The sequence below is a fragment of the Callospermophilus lateralis genome, chromosome 7 (genome assembly GCF_048772815.1).
Source record: "Callospermophilus lateralis isolate mCalLat2 chromosome 7, mCalLat2.hap1, whole genome shotgun sequence".
NCBI classification, from domain to species: Eukaryota; Metazoa; Chordata; class Mammalia; order Rodentia; family Sciuridae; genus Callospermophilus; species Callospermophilus lateralis.
This window is the reverse complement of record NC_135311.1, coordinates 92,434,061-92,452,175: the sequence shown is the minus strand read 5'-3', so window position 1 is coordinate 92,452,175 and position 18,115 is coordinate 92,434,061. Positions and strand designations below refer to the sequence as shown.

Below are 18,115 nucleotides of genomic sequence, written 5' to 3'. Positions count from 1 at the left end.
TTGTTATTGAAGTTTTGGAGTCTCATTTCCAGTGTCACATCGTAGACTTAGCACAGTCAAAGCTGAGAAGCTGAGGTACTTATTCTGGCCTCCCAGTCTCTTCACCATAGGTAACGGCAGCTCTGTTTCCCTGGCCTTGGAACCTAGAAACCATATCCAAGATTGTCAACTCACCTGGCATCTTGACCAGGCGCATCCATTGGGTCACCAAATCCAGTCTGGAATAATCCCTTGAAGCCAACTGCTTCCATCATTTCCAAATACTGCTACTATTACCTCTTAAAGTTCTTGCCTTCCACCTGTCCTATCCTCAAGCTACCTGCAAGTGCACATCACATCACATGGTATAGGAATGGCCTTACATTTCCAAGCCTCTTTCTTGGTACCTGCCTCCTGTTTCTTTACTCATCTCCACTTTTTAACTCCCATTTTTTTCTACTTAGGCCCAACTGAAATGAGTTGTGATGCTTCCTCATTTCCCAAAATTGGAATTATTTTCTCTTCTGCATTTAAATTATATCTCAGTTAAAATCATTAAGGAAAAAAGACATTGCTTATTCATGTTTTGTCATCTCCCCCTCCAGCCCATATGGTCTGCAATGTATGAGTAACTGAATGACTTGTACAAGTAAATTTTACTTGTTTTATTTCTGAAAGACTAGCTTTGAGCTTCTTTTACAGGACAGGTTTTCATCTGTGTGTCTACCCTAGTGACCAATCCAGTGACTTGCACATAAGAGGTGCCCAATAAATATTTGTTGCCTTGGACGGTCTGTTAAAGAGTGCTATCATTTGAGTAAGATTTCATTGAGGACAGAGAATTGCCTTTCTCACTTTTTCACAGTGCATACATTTTCAATCACAAACAAATCCTGCTCGGCTATTTGCAAGCACATCAATTTTTCAGCCACAAATGTGACTAGCACTACCCATGGGTGGGTGCTGATTGATGCTAACTGTAGATGCAGTGAAGATATTAATGAGCTGCCACTTCTAAAAACGTTTAAAGGAGATTTTTGCAATATTTAAAAACATGCCAGGATTCCTGGAATGGAATCCTTTGATCAACAAGGGCAATTTCTTTTGAAACATGTATTACTCAGAATACCAAAAGAAATGAATCTTTAAATGCAGTGAGCCGGCTTACACAGAGAATAGTTGATTCCTTTTCTAGTTGGTTATGGGTAGATGTGGAGTATTTGATTAGGTGCTAGAACCTTGGGAAAGTTCCTTAACTTCTCTGATCATCGTTTCCCTCCCTTATAAACTGGATATTAATGTGCATGATTCATGGGTATGTAAGAATTGCCTGACACTGTGCCTGCCATGGAGCAGGTATACAGTGATGGTGATGCTGGCTTTGTCCTTGTGGACATTTCAAAGCTCATTGCCCCACTACCCATGAAGGATCTGAGTATTGTTCAGATCTTTCCCTTTAAGCTGCCTGTTGCATACTTCATAGATTTTTTTTTAAATTTTTTTTGGTTGTTGATTGACCTTTATTTATTTACCTATATGTGGTGCTGAGAATCACACCCAGTGCCTCACATATGCTAGGCAAGCCCTCTGCCAACTGCCCTGTAGATTTCTTTAATAGGAGAGAAACTTTTAATCTCAGGAAGGAGTTCAAGAGAGAGCTCCCCAAATGACTGCGGTGGTTACCTAGAGGTCGTGGGATGGGGGTGATTTCAGGTTTTGTTTCATGGGCTTGGGGGTCTTTGGTGAAGGTTCTTATTTATTTTGTTTTCCTCCATACTTTCTCATTGTCTCAACTGATCATGTATTTATTATGTACTCATTTTTAGAAAAAAAAAAAAACTGTTACCTCCAGTTCTTTTTAAAAATAAGTTGCTTCATGTGAGGATTGAATCTAACAAATTATTCTCTGTCCATATATGACTATAACATAATGAATGTCACTTGTTATATAATTATAATGCACTAAGTGAAATGACAATAGTAATAGAAGGAAGACTATAGAGTAGAGCAAGCAGATCAAGGAGAGGGAGGAGGAGTGGGAAAGGGAATGTACCGGGGAATGAGATGAATTGAATTATGTAATGTGCATGTATAAATATGGCATAATGAATCCCAGTATTGTGCATAATTATAATGCACCAATTAAAAAAAAAAAGTTCTTGGTTCTTTTGCAAGGAAAAAAAAAAAATCCCTTCAACATCTGCAGGCAGCATGCAAGTGTCTGTGTCTGCACCTGTGTATCACACAACAGGGGTACCTCCTGGCGTCTCTCCTGTGTCTGGAAGCTCTCAGCTGTACTTGCTCTGTTCCTTTTCCAGGTTATAGCACCATGAGCCCACAGGAAGACAGCGAAAACCCTCCATGCAACAACGACCCCCTGTCAGCCGGGGTGGATGTGGGGAACCACGACGAGGACTTAGACCTGGACACGCCGCCCCAGACTGCAGCCCTACTAAGTCACAAGTTCCACCACTACCGCTCACACCACCCCACCTTGCACCACAGCCACCACTTACAGGCAGCCGTGACCGTACACACTGTCGATGCAGAATGCTAACAATCTCCTCAGCTCCAAGAGAAGACGGGGGTCTGGGAGATACAGAATGTTCTGGAAAGAAAAAAAAAAGAGCCAGCATAAAACCTGCTGTTAGAGACCCTTTGTGTGTGTGCTTTGTCCAGAGTGATTCAACTCACTGCCTGCCCATCGGCATGTTTAAAAACAGAGAAGCAACAACAAAATCACACTTGTGAGGACGCGAAGCTGGTTCTGAAACGGAGGGGGAGAGCCTGATTAATGAACCTGCCACGATGCTAATGGAATGGAACAGACGGCAAACCTCCAAACACAGACGAAACGTGTCACTGAAGCTGAGCCAGAGGAATGTTCCAGGGAGCCAGAAGCATTCAGCTCTCCTTAACTGGAAGAGGAAAATCTGCTCAACCAGAGACTGGAAACGTGGCACCTCCCAACGCCAGTGTGTGCTTTGAAGATCGTGCTTTGTTTCTTAGCGGTACCTGGATACCATGGTTGCTGTATGGAACTTAAGTGAAGCTCTCTAAATGATGCATCTCAGAATTTCTAAGTAAAGGATTATTTTTCTACTATTTATTGAACTTTCAAACAATCTCAGACTTTGGGGGAAAGCAAAGGAAACACATTGAGAGATTTTCAGCGATTGTCACTAGCTGTTGTGTGCGTGATGAAGTGGTTCTTTGATTAAGGAGTTATATCTCTTATTTAACTCAGCATCATCCCACTGCCCCACTCCAAAAAAAAAAAAAAAAAAAATGGGAAAATGAAGAAACCTTTCTCTCTGACTTGTTTACGTCATTTTGTGGAAAAGCATCTTTATTTGTAATGCAGTATTCTCTCTGTGTTTGACAGAAGTGGGAAGGGGCAGAGAAACCCAAGCTGTTTTAAAAGAAATTTTATGTTTCTTTATAATTCATTTTCATTCCCCTGTACAATACTCTTCTTAGGTTTCTACGAAATCTAATATTACCATTCCAGCCCTTCAGCTAAGGGAGGGTTGGATTTATTCTCCTTGTTTTAAAAAGACTATAAATTTTAAAATGTCCCATTTTTGACTCTGAGAATAGTAAACACATAAGGGAAGACATTTTAAAATTGTGAAATTTGGGTTCTTAAGTAAAGATTTCTTTTGAAATCATAGTTAAAAGCTGCTGCCAGTTACCCAAGAACTTACCCACCAAACTGCTTTTGATTTACACGGGGATTAATCAAATCTGGCTACTATGACATGGGGCATTGTAATTTTAAAGTAGTGTTCGAATTACAGTGATGTATTTTAGATTCACATTTTGTGATTCAAATATGTTATAAAGACATTCTTGCACCGTGTGTGTGGTAAATCTCCGTTTATATGTAGTTGGAAAAATTCACTGAATAGGGTATTATGATATAATGTAAAAAAAAAATTGGTTCTTCAGCAGTACAGAAAGTAAACTATATACGTGCTATCTGGAAACCCCTTCATACTGTGTATAAAATTACAGTCTAGTGAAATAAACTGTATTCAACGGACAGTGTGAGTGAGTACACTGATTTGCTTAATGTATCACTTCTTATGCTTCAAGGCAAGTTACGTTCATATCAAAACCTAGGAGGTCTGTTGCCAAGCTGGAGTATGCATCTTTTCAATGACTACAGTCAACTTGAGGCCCCCTGACGATCTCAAACAAGCAAAGCAAGTGAAAGGTCAAATGGGATAAGCCAGGCATGGTGGTACACACCTGTAATCCCAGTAACTTAGGAGGCAGAGGCAGGAGGATCATGAGTTCAAAGCTATCCTTTGCAACTTATGCCCTAAGCAATTTAGCAAGAGCCTATCTCAAAGCATAAACAGGGCTGGGGATATACCTCAGTGGTTAAGCTCCCCTGGGTTCAATCCCTTATCAAATAAGATAAACTACAAAGCAAACATTTAAAAATGTATAAAAAAAATGAAATAAAACAAATAAAAATAAAAATGTATAGAACATAGTTCCCCCTTCCTAAGCATCTAAATCTGTCATTAATATTATTATTTTTTTTAAAAAAAAATAAATAAATAAATAAACTTTACTACAGCATTTTTTTTTTACAGCAAAATTGAATGGAGTACAGAGACAATTTCCATGCACTTTCCACCTGTCATTAATATTAAATGGTCAATTCTACACTGAAGGGAATGCATGCGTTTCCTGTTTTTCCCAGAAAAGTAAACTCTTTTCATGGGATGCTAGTTTTTTGGTTTTTGTAAAGGTGAAAATCTCTGTTATGAAACTAGCTTCTTTATTGAGGATGGAGAGGAATTAGAGTAGAAGGTTGGTGTTTTCAAGAAGGGAATTACAAAACTTAGAGCTTAAATTTTATATGTATATACTACTCAAACACAGTCACAGAAACACATTTTGTATCTTTGCAATAAGACTCTCTCCTGTCCTGAACTCAAGGCGAAAGTAATAGGATGCTTACACCTGAGCAAGAAAACAAATGAGCTTTAGACACTGCATGGAGTATGACATACAGGTTTGTGAAGTTTGGGTTGAAGTTTTAATCTTCTAAGTTACCTCTTCTCATATTCCCCCAAGCTTCTCATAGTAATGTTATTTAAACGTTGGTAGTGGTGGTGGTCATGTTGGTTTCTTTTTTTGTTTTAGAGGTGGGGGGGAAGTTATTTTGCATTTTGTACTGGGGATTGAACCCAGGGCACTTAACCACTGAGCCACATCCCCGGCCCTTTTGATTTTGTATTTTACGACAGGGTCTTGCCGAGTTACGCAGAGCATTGATAAATTGCTGAGGCTGGCTTTGAACTCATGATCCTTCTGCCTCAGCCTCCTGCGGACTGGGATTACAGGCATGCACTACCATGCCCAACTTGGTTTTGTTTTGTAAAATGAAAAATATGGGGCTGGGGACATGGCTCTTGCCTAACATGAGCAAGGTCCTGGGTTTGATTCCCAGCACGACAAAAAGAAAATATGTTTTTAGAAATTTTATTATGGTGACCAACACTGGTTCCTTGGCTCCTCAGATATGGTTTTTTAATGGAATGCTGAAGAGACATCTGATCATTCATGCCTTCTCATTCCCCAAGGCCTCCTGGTACCTGTGACCAACATTGCTAATCAGTGTTGGTGAGTATCAAGGGCTCAGGACATTCCAGATCACTTTATAGAGAGGAAAAAGGAAACTTTCTATTTGTGGCCTAAACCAAGCAAGTTTCAAATACTTGCCCTCATATAGTATATGTTCATTGGCTTCTCAGATAAATTTATTTCAGAAATTTTGGAGACTGTGTGGTAGTATTTTTTTTCCCTTCTTGATTTAATGTGAATATTCAACTAAGCCTTAGTGATATATTTTATTTGAAAAACTCTGTCAAACTTACTCAGGTTTATTTTGCTAGCCAGAGTGACCATGATACATGAAAAGAAGTCCTGGAAGTTCACTTAAGCTCATTCCCTGTCGATGCACAGCTCCAGGCGGGGAGGATTTTCTAATGTACGTCTGGTAGAATCATCACATTCTTAAACACACCCGTCCAGTCTCATCTGTGTTCTTTTTGGCATGTTTCTGAACAGAGAAAGTGCTGGTTTTCTTGGCTGAGATAGAATACCATACTCAAAAATTATTTTTATTTTTCAGTTAAAAGAATTTTAAGTCGAAAGGTAACATTTCCATATTTGTTATTTGTAACTATATAATATGGTCCTCTTAATAACTAGGATGTGTGTGTGTGTGTGTGTGTGTGTGTGTGTGTGTGTGTACATGAGACTTTTTGAGATTTTCTTCTGGTTTTCAATTTCCCTCTATTCTAAATTGCTCATCTCTCATCTTCCATCTCTCATCCTTTAATTTGGTGTTCCTTGTTTTTTATTCATTACCGTTCCCTCCCTCTAAGAAGGATATTTTAATTTCATTTAAATCCTACTGAGATTTTGTTGGATAAGGTTGCACTTTGGAGAGGTACAAACCTTTGTAGTATCTGATTTCTTTTCCTTCCACAAGAATCCATTTTTACCCATCCATGGGTGATGTCTCCCCTGCCGAGCATGCCTGTCCTCCAAAACCTGACTCAGCCCTTCCTCAGTGCCCTCTGGTACCCTGCCATCTCTGAGCTACACATGCTTTCTTCTTGCTTGCAGTGACAGAGCTCTGAATTGAAAGCAAAGAGGACTGAAAGTTCATCCCAGTGTGTCTAATCCCAGGCTCAAAACTGTTTTGGAATTCTTCATCTCCCTCTTTTATTTCACAAATCCAAAGTCTTTGACTAAATATCACTCACATTTACCCATTCCTTCTGTGTGTGTATGTGAGAGACAGAAAGACAGAGGGAGAGAGACTGATTTGCAAGCCTTCTGTATATACTTCCACTGACCAGTGGCCTCTAAACTGCTTCCTTGATTCTCTTCTCCAATTCATCATTAAACAAATAATGCATGAGTTCTTCCTTGTCTGACACTGTGCTAGGAAAGGAGTGCACAGGATGAATTAAATAGACATGATCCCTTCTCTTACTGAATGTAGAAATGTAAATGAATAAAAAGCTTGACTCCCCAGTGTTATCCTACTTTTGCTTTACAGTGGAGTAGTGTGATTCTATTAGTTGACTTCATTCCTAGATTTCTTATTAATCTAATAAAAAGCTGTGCTAGTCAGCTTTCTGTTGCTGTAGCAAAATGCCTGAGAAAATCAGCCTAAAGGAAGAAAGAGTTGTTTTGCCTCACAGTTTCAGGCATTTTAAGTTCCTGGTCACTTGTTTCCATTGTTTCTGGGCCTGGGGTGAGTCAGTACATCATGGCAAGGAGTGTACCTATAAAAAACAGAAGGGTGGGATAAAAATATCTCTTAAAAATCATGCCCCTATTGACTAGTCTCTCCAACTAGGACCCATCTCCTACAGTTTCCACCACCTCCCAACAGCCCATTAAGCTGTGAATTCATTGAATTAATCCATTAATGAGGTGCATGATCCAATCACCTTCCAAAGGCCCCAGTTCTAAACACTGCTGCATTTGAGACCAATCCTTCAACACAAATTTTTGAGAGACACTCCAGATCTAAACTATAACTAACACATAATAAACCCATCCAACTTATTTGGTCAGAAACTCAGACCCAAGATACCCAGCGGTTCACATCCATCCCCACTGGCTGCCATTTTTTTTTTTAATATTTATTTTTTAGTATTTGGTGGACACAACATCTTTGTATGTGGTGCTGAGGATCGAACCCGGGCAGCACGCATGCCAGGCGAGCGCACTACCGCTTTAGCCACATCCCCAGCCCACTGGCTGCCATTTTGTTCCACTAATGTTCACAGCCTCCAGATGATACTGATTCTGTGGCGTAGAGAGAATGAAAGAAGAGGGTAGGGCTGGGGTTGGCTCAGCGATAGAGCACTTGCCTAGCACATGTGAAACCCTGAGTTCAATCCTCAGCACCACATAAAAATAAAAAAAAATAATAAAGGTATTGTGTCCATCTACAACTAAAAATATATATATTTAAAAAATAATGGGATATCATAAGCTTCTGACTCAACCAGCTCTGAATCCCATCCTATCTCTAGATGTTCATTTGCAAGGATGTGATTTTAAAGAGTCCTTGTTGTTTAAGATAAATTGAGTTGTTTGTTTTTAGTATCTGCATTTAAAAACATCCAGTTGGTCCTGTAAACAAGCAGATATAAGACACAAGTATCTCCAATAGGGAGATCTGCTGTAAAGACCAAGGAAGGTGATGGGTGAAACTACCCACAGTGTGAGCAGGGAGGGGATCTACTTTAGAGTTGATGCTCATGGGAACCTCTGAGAGGGTGGTATAGAAGTCGCTGTCTAAGAATGAGAAAGGCAGACAAACATGGGGATGGAGCATGCAGTGGGCCTAGGCCAGAAAAGAGCCGCAGATCTAGAGCCCTGGTCAACAAAGAGAAAATGGGCTGTCGTCAGAATGAGGAGGTAGGAAACTGGAGTCCTGTGGTCTGTGGCAAAGAAATGGACCCAGAGGATCTTTTGAGAAGGGAGGGTAAGGTGAGGTGATCGACTCTATATTTTCATTTTATTTTTTTCACCATGAAAACTTTATTGCTTTCCAGATGTTACATGTTACATTGGCAGATGTTAAAGGTACACACATTTGGGAATGAGTAAAATAACATTCACTTGTGATTGTTTCTAAATACACTGTGATTTCTCTAGAGATGTTTCAAGTGAGTCTACATTTTTAAAAGACTGATTTTTAAAAGACTAATCTGAGATGAAAATATATTGCAGAGTAGTAAAAATAGGAACATGGACAGGAAACCCTTGCAGAGGTCTGAATAATGCAAAAATGCTGGCTGTAAAGAGGGAAGAAAGTGGAATGGTGGAGAATATATTTTGAAAGCAGAAACAACAGGGCTGGGTTGGTGATAGGGTGGTGAAGAAAGGGTTCCTGTCTGGAACAATTACACCGTTGGTGGTGTTGCTTTCTAGGCTGGGAAGACAAGAACCGGAGCAGTCTTAGGAGGAGGGTAAGGAATGAAGTATCCAGATCTGATCTGTCTGGTGTAAGGTGGCTGGAGCTGTCAGGATCCTGCACAACTCAGCCCAATAACAGTGACAACGGTGACTCAATGGAACACTTCCTTGGGGTGGCATTGTAGTGGGGTCTTTCCACACGCTAATTCATTTAATATTGTTGAATCTGATGATTCATATAGGAGTCAGGACATACCACACACAAGATTTCACTCTTGCCTCCTTACTTTCCTATTCCCTAAGGGAAGGACCCACAGTTTGTATCCTGCTTCCATTCAAAACCTCATCCTGCTCCCCTTACACCTCTGCTCTGCTCCAGCCAACTGTTCTGCTGACCAGACCGCCTCTACTGTGTGTGTTTGCTTCTGTATTTTGATCTACCTGTATGTTGTCTTCTCCTCTTAAGAAAATAACCACTTCTCTCACCCCAGAAAAATCTCAGTTCAAATACAATGTTTTCCCTCCCCAGGTTTCTTAACACCCTCACTTACCCACACCTCTGCCTAGAAAAAAAGTGAGATCTGATCCTTCAGATCTTCTAAAGCTTAATTCTGCACCAGTCATGAGCTTCTACTTCATCTCGCTAGATTCATGTTTGGCAAACTGTTTTACAGTCCCAATGAGGTTTCAACTTTCTGAATTTAGGGACTATTTCTTATTCCTCTTTGTAGTATTAAGATCTAGAGCATTGGTCAATGAAATGGTAGAGCACTTGCTATACCCTGTACTTGCAGGGCCTTAATGTTCATTGAAAAAGCCAAATTCTGGAGCTGTAGCTCAGTGGTAGAGCACTTTAGCATGTATGAGGCAATGGGTTTGATCCTTAGCACCACATAAAAACAAATAAATAAAACAAAGATATTATGTCCATCTACAACTATAAAAACGTTTAAAAAGAGAAAAAGCTTAATTCCTAGAGTGTCAACTACAACCATATTAATTATTTATAAGCTATAATATGTATATAGTACTTAAGGTAGGGAATAAAGTTAATTGATTTCTCCAAAACATGCTTATTCAATTAGGATGACAATTTTTTTTAGTATATGACACTAACAATTACTATAAATTTTATAAGTTTGAGAATTTTCATGTTATCCCTGGCATAAAAATCCTCCACAACTTTTTAAAACATAGTTTCAGTAGATAGGCTTTTAAAAAGCTGCCTGTATCTTATTATAATTTATATGGTACATGCATACATCTGAGTACAAAAATAATTCCTACTGGCTAATTTAACATATAATTACTTATCCAATATGGCTTTCAATCACATTTCTTTTGAAGAAGGAGCTTACATATGGAAGGTTTTCAAATTCTACTTTTCATAAGACTACTTGTGTTTCTTTCACACTATTCCCATTCTATTTCGGGTACTGCTTCATTAGTGTTTTATGTAACAATATACCCATCAGGATTACTGCCTTAGTTCCGACTTAGCCCTGGTGCTTTTGGAAAAAAAAAAATTACATAACAAGTAGTTTGGCTTCCCTACAAAGCTGTGTTCTTGAATTTCAGGGTTCCTTGGCAATCCTTCATCCAGACCAGTTTACTCTCTAGCACATTCTCCATAAAATCTGTTCCAAAACTTTTCCACATTCTGTTGCTATGTTCGTCACCTTTCTGTCAATATAACAAAATACCTGAGATAGTTAGCTTCTAAGAGAAAGCGTGTATGTGACTCACAGTTCTAGAGGTTGCAGTCCGTGATCAGGCAGGCCTGGTGCTTTGGGCCTCTGGTCCCAACAATGGCAGGGAGTGAACAGTGGAGCAAATTGTCCACCTAATGACCAGGAAGCAAAAGAGAAAAAGATTACTGGATGGGATGCCACAGTCCCCTTTGAAGGCATGATCCCAATGACCTAAGGACCTCCCATAAGGCCCCATCTCCTAAAGGTCCCACCACCTTCCATAGTGCCATTGTGGGGACACAATGGACCTTTGGTGGAACACTTAACATCCTCTGAGTATTTGTGGACTGGATTTTGAATGCAGGTTTTTAATTCTTTGGGGTATATGCCTAGGAGTAGAATTGCTCAGTTATGTGGCAACTCTAGGCTGAGCATTTTGAAGAACTGCCAGACTCTTCCAGAGTGGCTAGAGCATTTCACGATCCCGCAGTCATGTCAAAGGGCTCCAGTTTCTCCACTTTCTTGCCCATACTTGTTATTTTCCTTTTTAAAAAAATCACAGTGATCCTATTAGGTGTAAAGTAATGTGTCACTGTGTCAGAGGAATCTTTTTTAATTGTTTTTTGTTGTTGCTGTTGTGGCTGTGGATTGAACCCAAGGCCTCGCACATGCTGAGCATGCTCTACCACCGAGCTACACCCCCAGCCCACAGTAATCTTTTTTTTTTTTTTTTAATGTAAAATTATAGCCTGTTACTTATTTTCTAAACACCCTTTAATGTTTTGTCATTTCCCTTAAGATAAAGTCCTCTCCACTCTCTTCTGCTTACCCAATCTCCTCATTTCTGCAGTCTTCTCTTAGTTTTCTTGAATGAGCCTTGCTTTGGTCCATCTTCAGGCCTTTGTATGTGCTGCATATTCTGTCTGGAATACTTTTCCAAGCTCCGCCCTCACCTCTTTTTATTTTTTTTTTATATCTCAGCTTCAATGCCACTTCTTCCACAAATGCCCACATTGTATTAGTGTCCACTCTTTAATCCCTCTCTTGGGGGAGAAAGGTACTCAAAGCTGAGTATGGCTGCTTCTGTCTACTAACAGAGGGTAGCATCTTTCTTATCACAGGGAAGATTCATCTGTAAACTGGCTCCTCCCACTAGCAGAGGGATAAAAAGACCAAAGCTCTGGCTTCACTGCAAGTTCTTCTGTGCTGCAAAAGGGCAAGATGGTTAGTGAAACTGAGCTGTATAATAACCTGGGATTAACTGAGCTGCGGAGGGACCTGGAATCAAGAAACTGGGAGATGTGTCAAGAGTCTTGTGGCAGACAGAGGAAGGACACCAAACACAAAGGCCCTGGAGCACACAGAATGCTGACCGGGGAAATGATGAACAAGCACCAATCGTGGGAAGGCTGCAGGGTGTTGGATGTGAATTTGTCAGGCTGACACACATATACCTCCTGGCTTCCCACAGCTCCATTGGGGGTTTTCATAAATGCAAGTCTTAAAGGGCCAACTTGAGGGGAAAATCAAGGAGCACAAACCAAGGTCCACTAGCCTGGGACAGAGCAGGGGACAACTGCAGGGATAGGAAGCAAGTGAAACAGTTGAGTGAAGCCAAACTTAGAGGCCAAGATGACAAAGCCCCAAGGAATTCACAGGAATCAGGGAAAGTTATGGACTCCCTGCAGGACCTGGAGGAAAGGTTCAGGCCAATTGTATATGAGTATCTGAAGTCACTTTGACCTCAGCAGACATCTTGGAGACTTGGCAGCACTCTGCTTTACATCTCCTTGGCCCTCATCACATTGATGGCTATTTCCTTCTTTCCTGCCTTCAACCAGCTTCTACACGGTGTGCAGTTAGGGACATGTTATGGTTTAGATAGGAGGTATCTCCCAAAAGCTCAGGTGTGATATAGTACAAGGAGGTTTGGAGGTAAAATGATTGAGTTATGAGAGTCTTAGCCTAATCAGTTCACTAATCCCCTTGAATGGATTACCTGGGTGGTAACTGTAGGCAGGTAGGGTGTGTCTAGAGGAGGTGAGTCTCTGGGGGCATGCCTTTGGGATTTCTATTTTGTCCTGGTGAGCTAGAGTTTGTTCTATGCTTCCTGGTGCCATGTCTTGAGCTGCTCTCCTCCTCCACACCTTTCTGCCATGATGTTCTGCCTCCATCTCAAGCCCAGAGCACAGAGTCAGCTGTCTATGGACTGAGACTTCTGAAACTGGGCCCTAAATAAACTTTTCCTCCTCAAAAATTGTTCCTGTCAGCCTTTTAGTCACAGTATTGAAAAAAACTTCCTAAAAGAGGGTATCTGTCTGTCCATCTTGCTGTGTGCTGATGCCTGTCTCAAACAGGCACATAAAGATATTTGCTGGATGAATAAGTTTGTTTACTTTTCAGAATTTAAGATGGATTTAAGAAGGAACACAAGCCACAAAAGTGGGATAATCTCATGGTGTTTATTTAGTAAAACAAACACACACTGAACTGGAAATAGGTTGAAAGACATGATAGAAAACTCAAGATACCCAAGTGATAGGAGTGAGTTTCCTTGCTGAAGCCTGGAGGAGATTGGAATGGCCCTCATCTATCAGAATATCCTATAAGCCCATCAAAATCAACCTATACTATAGAAATATCAGAAGAAAATTGTGTGCTTATACCCTTAGGATGATTTTTAGGCCTTTCTTTAGAAGGGCCTAAAAAAGTAAAAATGATAACTAAAAGATTTATGTAATTTGAAACTTCTGTACTACAAAAATAGCCTCCAAAATTGAAGTTTATCTTACTTGCAAAAAAATAGAAGAATTGGCCCTGAGAATAATTATGTGTATTAAAACTAACTCCTATAAACCCACTAAGCAAAGGAGAAACGAGCCAATAGAAAAACTGGGCTGAGGGACAGCTGGGAAGATGGCGGGTGTGGGCTTGACTGCTGTGGCTGCCTGGGTTGGAGCTGGGGCTGGGCAGCTGTCTCCTTTGGTCCCACACAGTGACCTCAGCTTGTTACTTCCATGAAAGCCCCAGAGGGCACCCTGGTGGCTCCCAGTTTGCAGACAGAAGACATCAGTCTCTTCCCTTAATCAACTAGACCTCCCCAAACTTACAAGCTTTTGCCTTTTAGCTTATAAGAGGATTTATCTTTTATTACCTTTATCCCTGGCTATCTTTCTAATATGAATGGTACAAAAGTATTGGCAATGGAGGAGTTTTGCAAATCTCTAGGTCACGCCTGTATAAGGTTTGATTACTCAGGAGTTAGAGATTCAGATGGTAAATTAGAAGAATTCACAGTGAGGAAACAGAGAAAAGATGTTCTTTCTATAATTGATGAATTAGCTGTAGGACCACAGATACTAGTTGGATCTAGCCTTGGTGGCTGGCTTAGGCTTCATACTGCAGTTGCACGACCTGATAAGGTCATGGCTCTTATTGGTGTAGCTACAACCAGAATTGGCCTAGTGATGAAGTTTAATCAGCTTCCTGTTGAGATAAAAAAAAAAAGGAAGTAGACATAAAAGGTATGTCGTCTATGCCATCAAAATACCATGAAAAAGGATTTTATCACATTCAATACTTTCATTAAGGAAGCAGAATATCATTGCTTGTTACATAGTTGGATTCCTGTGAACGCCCTACAAGATGGCTCCATGGCATGAAGGATGACATCATACCTTGACATACATCCATGCAGGTTGCTGACCGAGTAGTCAGCAAAGATGTAAATATCATCCTCCAAAATCACAGTGATTGTAGAAAAAGCGGACATTCAACTTCTTGTTGACACTATTGATGACCTTTTTTGACATAGTTCACTAGAATCACATTTTTAATGGGTATGTAAATTGCTCAGAAGACTGAAAGAGATACAGCAAATCAAAGACCCTGAGACTGTTGGTTTTACCCTCTCACCTCTATTTTGTAAATATCAGCAAAGTATTTATTTATTTATTGTGGTACTGGGGATTGAACCTGGGGCCTTGTGCATACAAAGCAAGCACTCTACCAACTGAGCTATATCCCCAACCCAAAGTATTTATTTAATGATGTTTTTGTACAAATAATAAAATTTTAAAAGATAAATAAAGGACTGGGGATGTAGCTCAGAGATAGAGCGTTCCTAGGTTCGATATCCAGTACCACCACCATAAAATTTTTTTTAAAAAAAGTATATTTCTAGGCACATATTGTGACAGAAGTACTGGCTGCTGTTTAGAAAAATTTCTCCTTCCTTCAATCTCTTTTTTTTTTTAGAGAGAGAGAGAGAGAGAGAGAGAATTTTTTAATATTTATTTTTCAATTTTCGGCGGACACAACATCTTTATTTTATTTTATGTGGTGCTGAGGATTAAACCCAGCACCCGGCGCATGCCAGGCGAGCACACTACCGCTTGAGCCACATCCCCAGCCCCTTCCTTCAATCTTTTAATGTTTTTCCATTAAAATATTTCCTTGTTTTATTCAAGAGATGTTTACTTTTCTTGTGAATATGTTAGCCTTGCCAGTTCTTATGTTCCATTATAAATAAAACTTGAATATTTTGGTTTTTTGTTTGCCACCTTAAAAAAAATGGGCTGAGATTTCAGTGAAAAGAAAGAAAACAAATAGTTGGTAATCACATGAAAAAATATTCAATCTTTCTTAAATCAGTGAAATACAAATTAAAATGAGGAAAAATTTTTTCTTTCAAAGATTGGCTGAAACTTCAAAGATTCATGACACTCTAAGCATTGGTGGGAGTATATAAATTTATGTAGATACTTTGGCAAATCTATTGAAATTAAATGTACACTCTGACTCAGAAATTCCTCTTCTCCACACCTATCCTACAGAAACACATGTGTACAGCAGGAAACTTGACAAATATTTTTATTGCAGCATGTGTTGAAATGGAAAAACTTGGAAACCAGCTTAGCACTAGATTAAAAATATAGAATATATGATGCAGTGCTATGCAGCAGTTTAAAAATAGAGTAGCCAGGTGCCACTGTGCATGCTTATAACCCCAGCTACTCAGGAGGCTGAGGCAGGAGAATTGCAAATTTGAGGCCAGCCTCAGTAACTTAGCAAGAACCTCTCCCAAAATAAAATTTTAAAAGTAGCTCAGAGATAGAGCATTTCTAGGTTCAATACCCAGTACCACAACCACACAGACACACAAAAAGTAGATTTATAGGCACAAATATGGTTTTATCTACCAAACGTAACAGTGAGTAAAAAAAAGCAATTTCAGAGCCAGGCACTGTGGGGCATTCCTGCAATAATCCCACCCGTTTGGGAGGCAGAGGTAGGAGTATCCAGAGTTCAAAGCCAGCCTCAGCAAAAGCAAGGCACTAAACAACTCAGTGAGACCCTGTCTCTAAATAAAATACAAAATAGGACGGGGGATGTGGCTCAGTGGTCTAGTGCCCCTGAATTCAATCTTCAGTACCACCCATCCCCCCCAAAAAAGCAATTCCAGAGACAGATAGAATGTGATACCTACTATTTAAAGATACAAAATTACAGTTGGCTTCATGTCCACAGGCTCTGCTCCATAAGTTCAAGCAACCTCAGATCAAAAATACTAAAAAAAAAAAAAAAAAGTGGCCTCTATACTGAATATATGCGACTTTTTTCTCTTTTCTTGACATTCCCTAAACAATACAGAATAACAATGATTCACATAGCATTTACATTGTATTAGGTATTATAAGTTATCTAGATATGATTTTAAACATATGGGAGGACTAGGTGAAGTGGTACATGCCTGTAATTCCAGTGCCTCAGAAGGCTGAGACAGGAGGATCACAAGTTCAAGATCAGCTTGGGCAACATAGTGAGACCCTGTCTCAAAATTAAAAAAAGAAAAGAAAAAGGGATGAGGATATAGCTCAGTAGTAAAGTGTACCTGTGTTCAATACCCAGTACCTAAATAAATAAATAAAGTTTATGGGGGGATGTGTACAGGTCTATGCCCTTTTACCTAAGGGATAGGAGTATGCATGGGTTTTAGTCTAGGAACCAATCTCCCATGAATACAAAGGAAGGAATATGCATGTTTTCTAAAGAAATATTTACATATATATAAATTTAGAGAAAGAAATATTATAAAGATCTGCACCAACAGTTTCCAGTAATTATATCCACATAATTAGGAATAGGAGCAAGAAGGAGTAGCAGTGATCAGAGCCCTATTAGACTTCTTATCTATCATGTTTCAAATTTTGCAAGAAAAAAAATGTAAACTTATATTGTTTATATTGTGAAAATAATTTGAAATTTAAAAATAAATGCTTAGTATTGCAGAAAGAAAAGTACCACATGATCTCACACTCATGCAAAATCTGAAAATGTTGATCTCCTAGAAGTTGAGAGAATGGATAGGGAAAGGTGGAGAGAAGATCGTCAATGGTGCAAAGTTTCAGTGAGGAGCAAGAAATTTTGGTGTGCTATTGCACTAGGGTGACTATAGATAACAATAAATCACTGTACATTTCAAGAAAACTAGGCAAAATGCTGGGGATGTGACTCAGTGGAGAAGCACTTGCCTAGCATATTTGAGGCCTTGAGTTGAATCACCATTACTGCAAAAATTAAAATTAGGGGAAAAAAAAGTTAGGCCAAAGGGTTTTGAATGTTTACAGAAATGATAAATGTTTGAAGGGATAAATTTATGTAAAATGATTTCAACATTACACAATGTATATAGGTGTAAGAAATCATATGTTACCCAATAATATGTGCAACTGTTATGTTTTAATGTATCAGTTAAAAAATAAATTTAAATAAAAAATTAAATGTGTCATAAGTTATTAATTAGCAATAAGAAGACATGAACTACTGCTGGGCATGGTGGTACACAACTATAATCCCAACAATTCAGGAGACTGAGGCAGGAGGATCACAAGTTCAAGGATCAGCAACTTAGCAAGACCCTGTCTCGAAATAACAATAATAATAATAAAGGACTAGGGTACCTCTGGATTCAACACCCAATACCACAAAATAAATAAATAGAAATAAAGGAGTGAGAAAAAAATAAAGGGCTGAGGCTGTAGTTGAGTGGTATGGCCCTTGCCTAGTATGTCTTGGGTTTGAATCTCAGTGCTGAAAAAAAGAAAAGATGAAGAATGAATTACTGATACACACATGGTCATGAATGAATCCTACAAATGTTACAGTAAATAATGGAAGCCAGAAACAATATAATGCCCTCCAGATAGGTCCAGGCAGATGAACTTCTAGAACAGGCTAAATTAGTCTAGTGGTTTCTTCTGAGGGTGAGCATGACTGACTGGTGAGTGGCAGTAGATAGAAAGAGAGATACTGGTCACAGGAGTGAAACCATTTGTTACAATTTTCCAATTATGGAGTCTAGGGTGTAGCTCACTGGTAGAGCACTTGCCTAGCATGTACAAGGACCTAGGTAAATCCCAGCACTGCAAAAAATAAATAACTCCAGATGTAACTCATGGATTTAAATATATAAA

The 18,115-nt window shown here is 39.4% G+C and overlaps 1 protein-coding gene and 1 pseudogene across 1 annotated transcript in view; both read left to right on the top strand.

Annotated features, from left to right (window-relative positions):
* The window catches only part of Cachd1 (cache domain containing 1), a 203,978-nt gene extending 199,952 nt beyond the window's left edge, over positions 1-4,026 (top strand). Inside the window, exon 27 of the mRNA XM_076862327.2 lies at positions 2,298-4,026. Within this exon, the coding sequence (XP_076718442.2) occupies positions 2,298-2,536 (239 nt within the window). The 3' untranslated portion in view covers positions 2,537-4,026. The remainder of the gene's footprint in view (positions 1-2,297) is intronic.
* A 9,530-nt stretch (positions 4,027-13,556) lies between these two features.
* On the top strand, positions 13,557-14,449 carry LOC143404451 (palmitoyl-protein thioesterase ABHD10, mitochondrial pseudogene; annotated as a pseudogene).
* Positions 14,450-18,115: the final 3,666 nt, after the last annotated feature.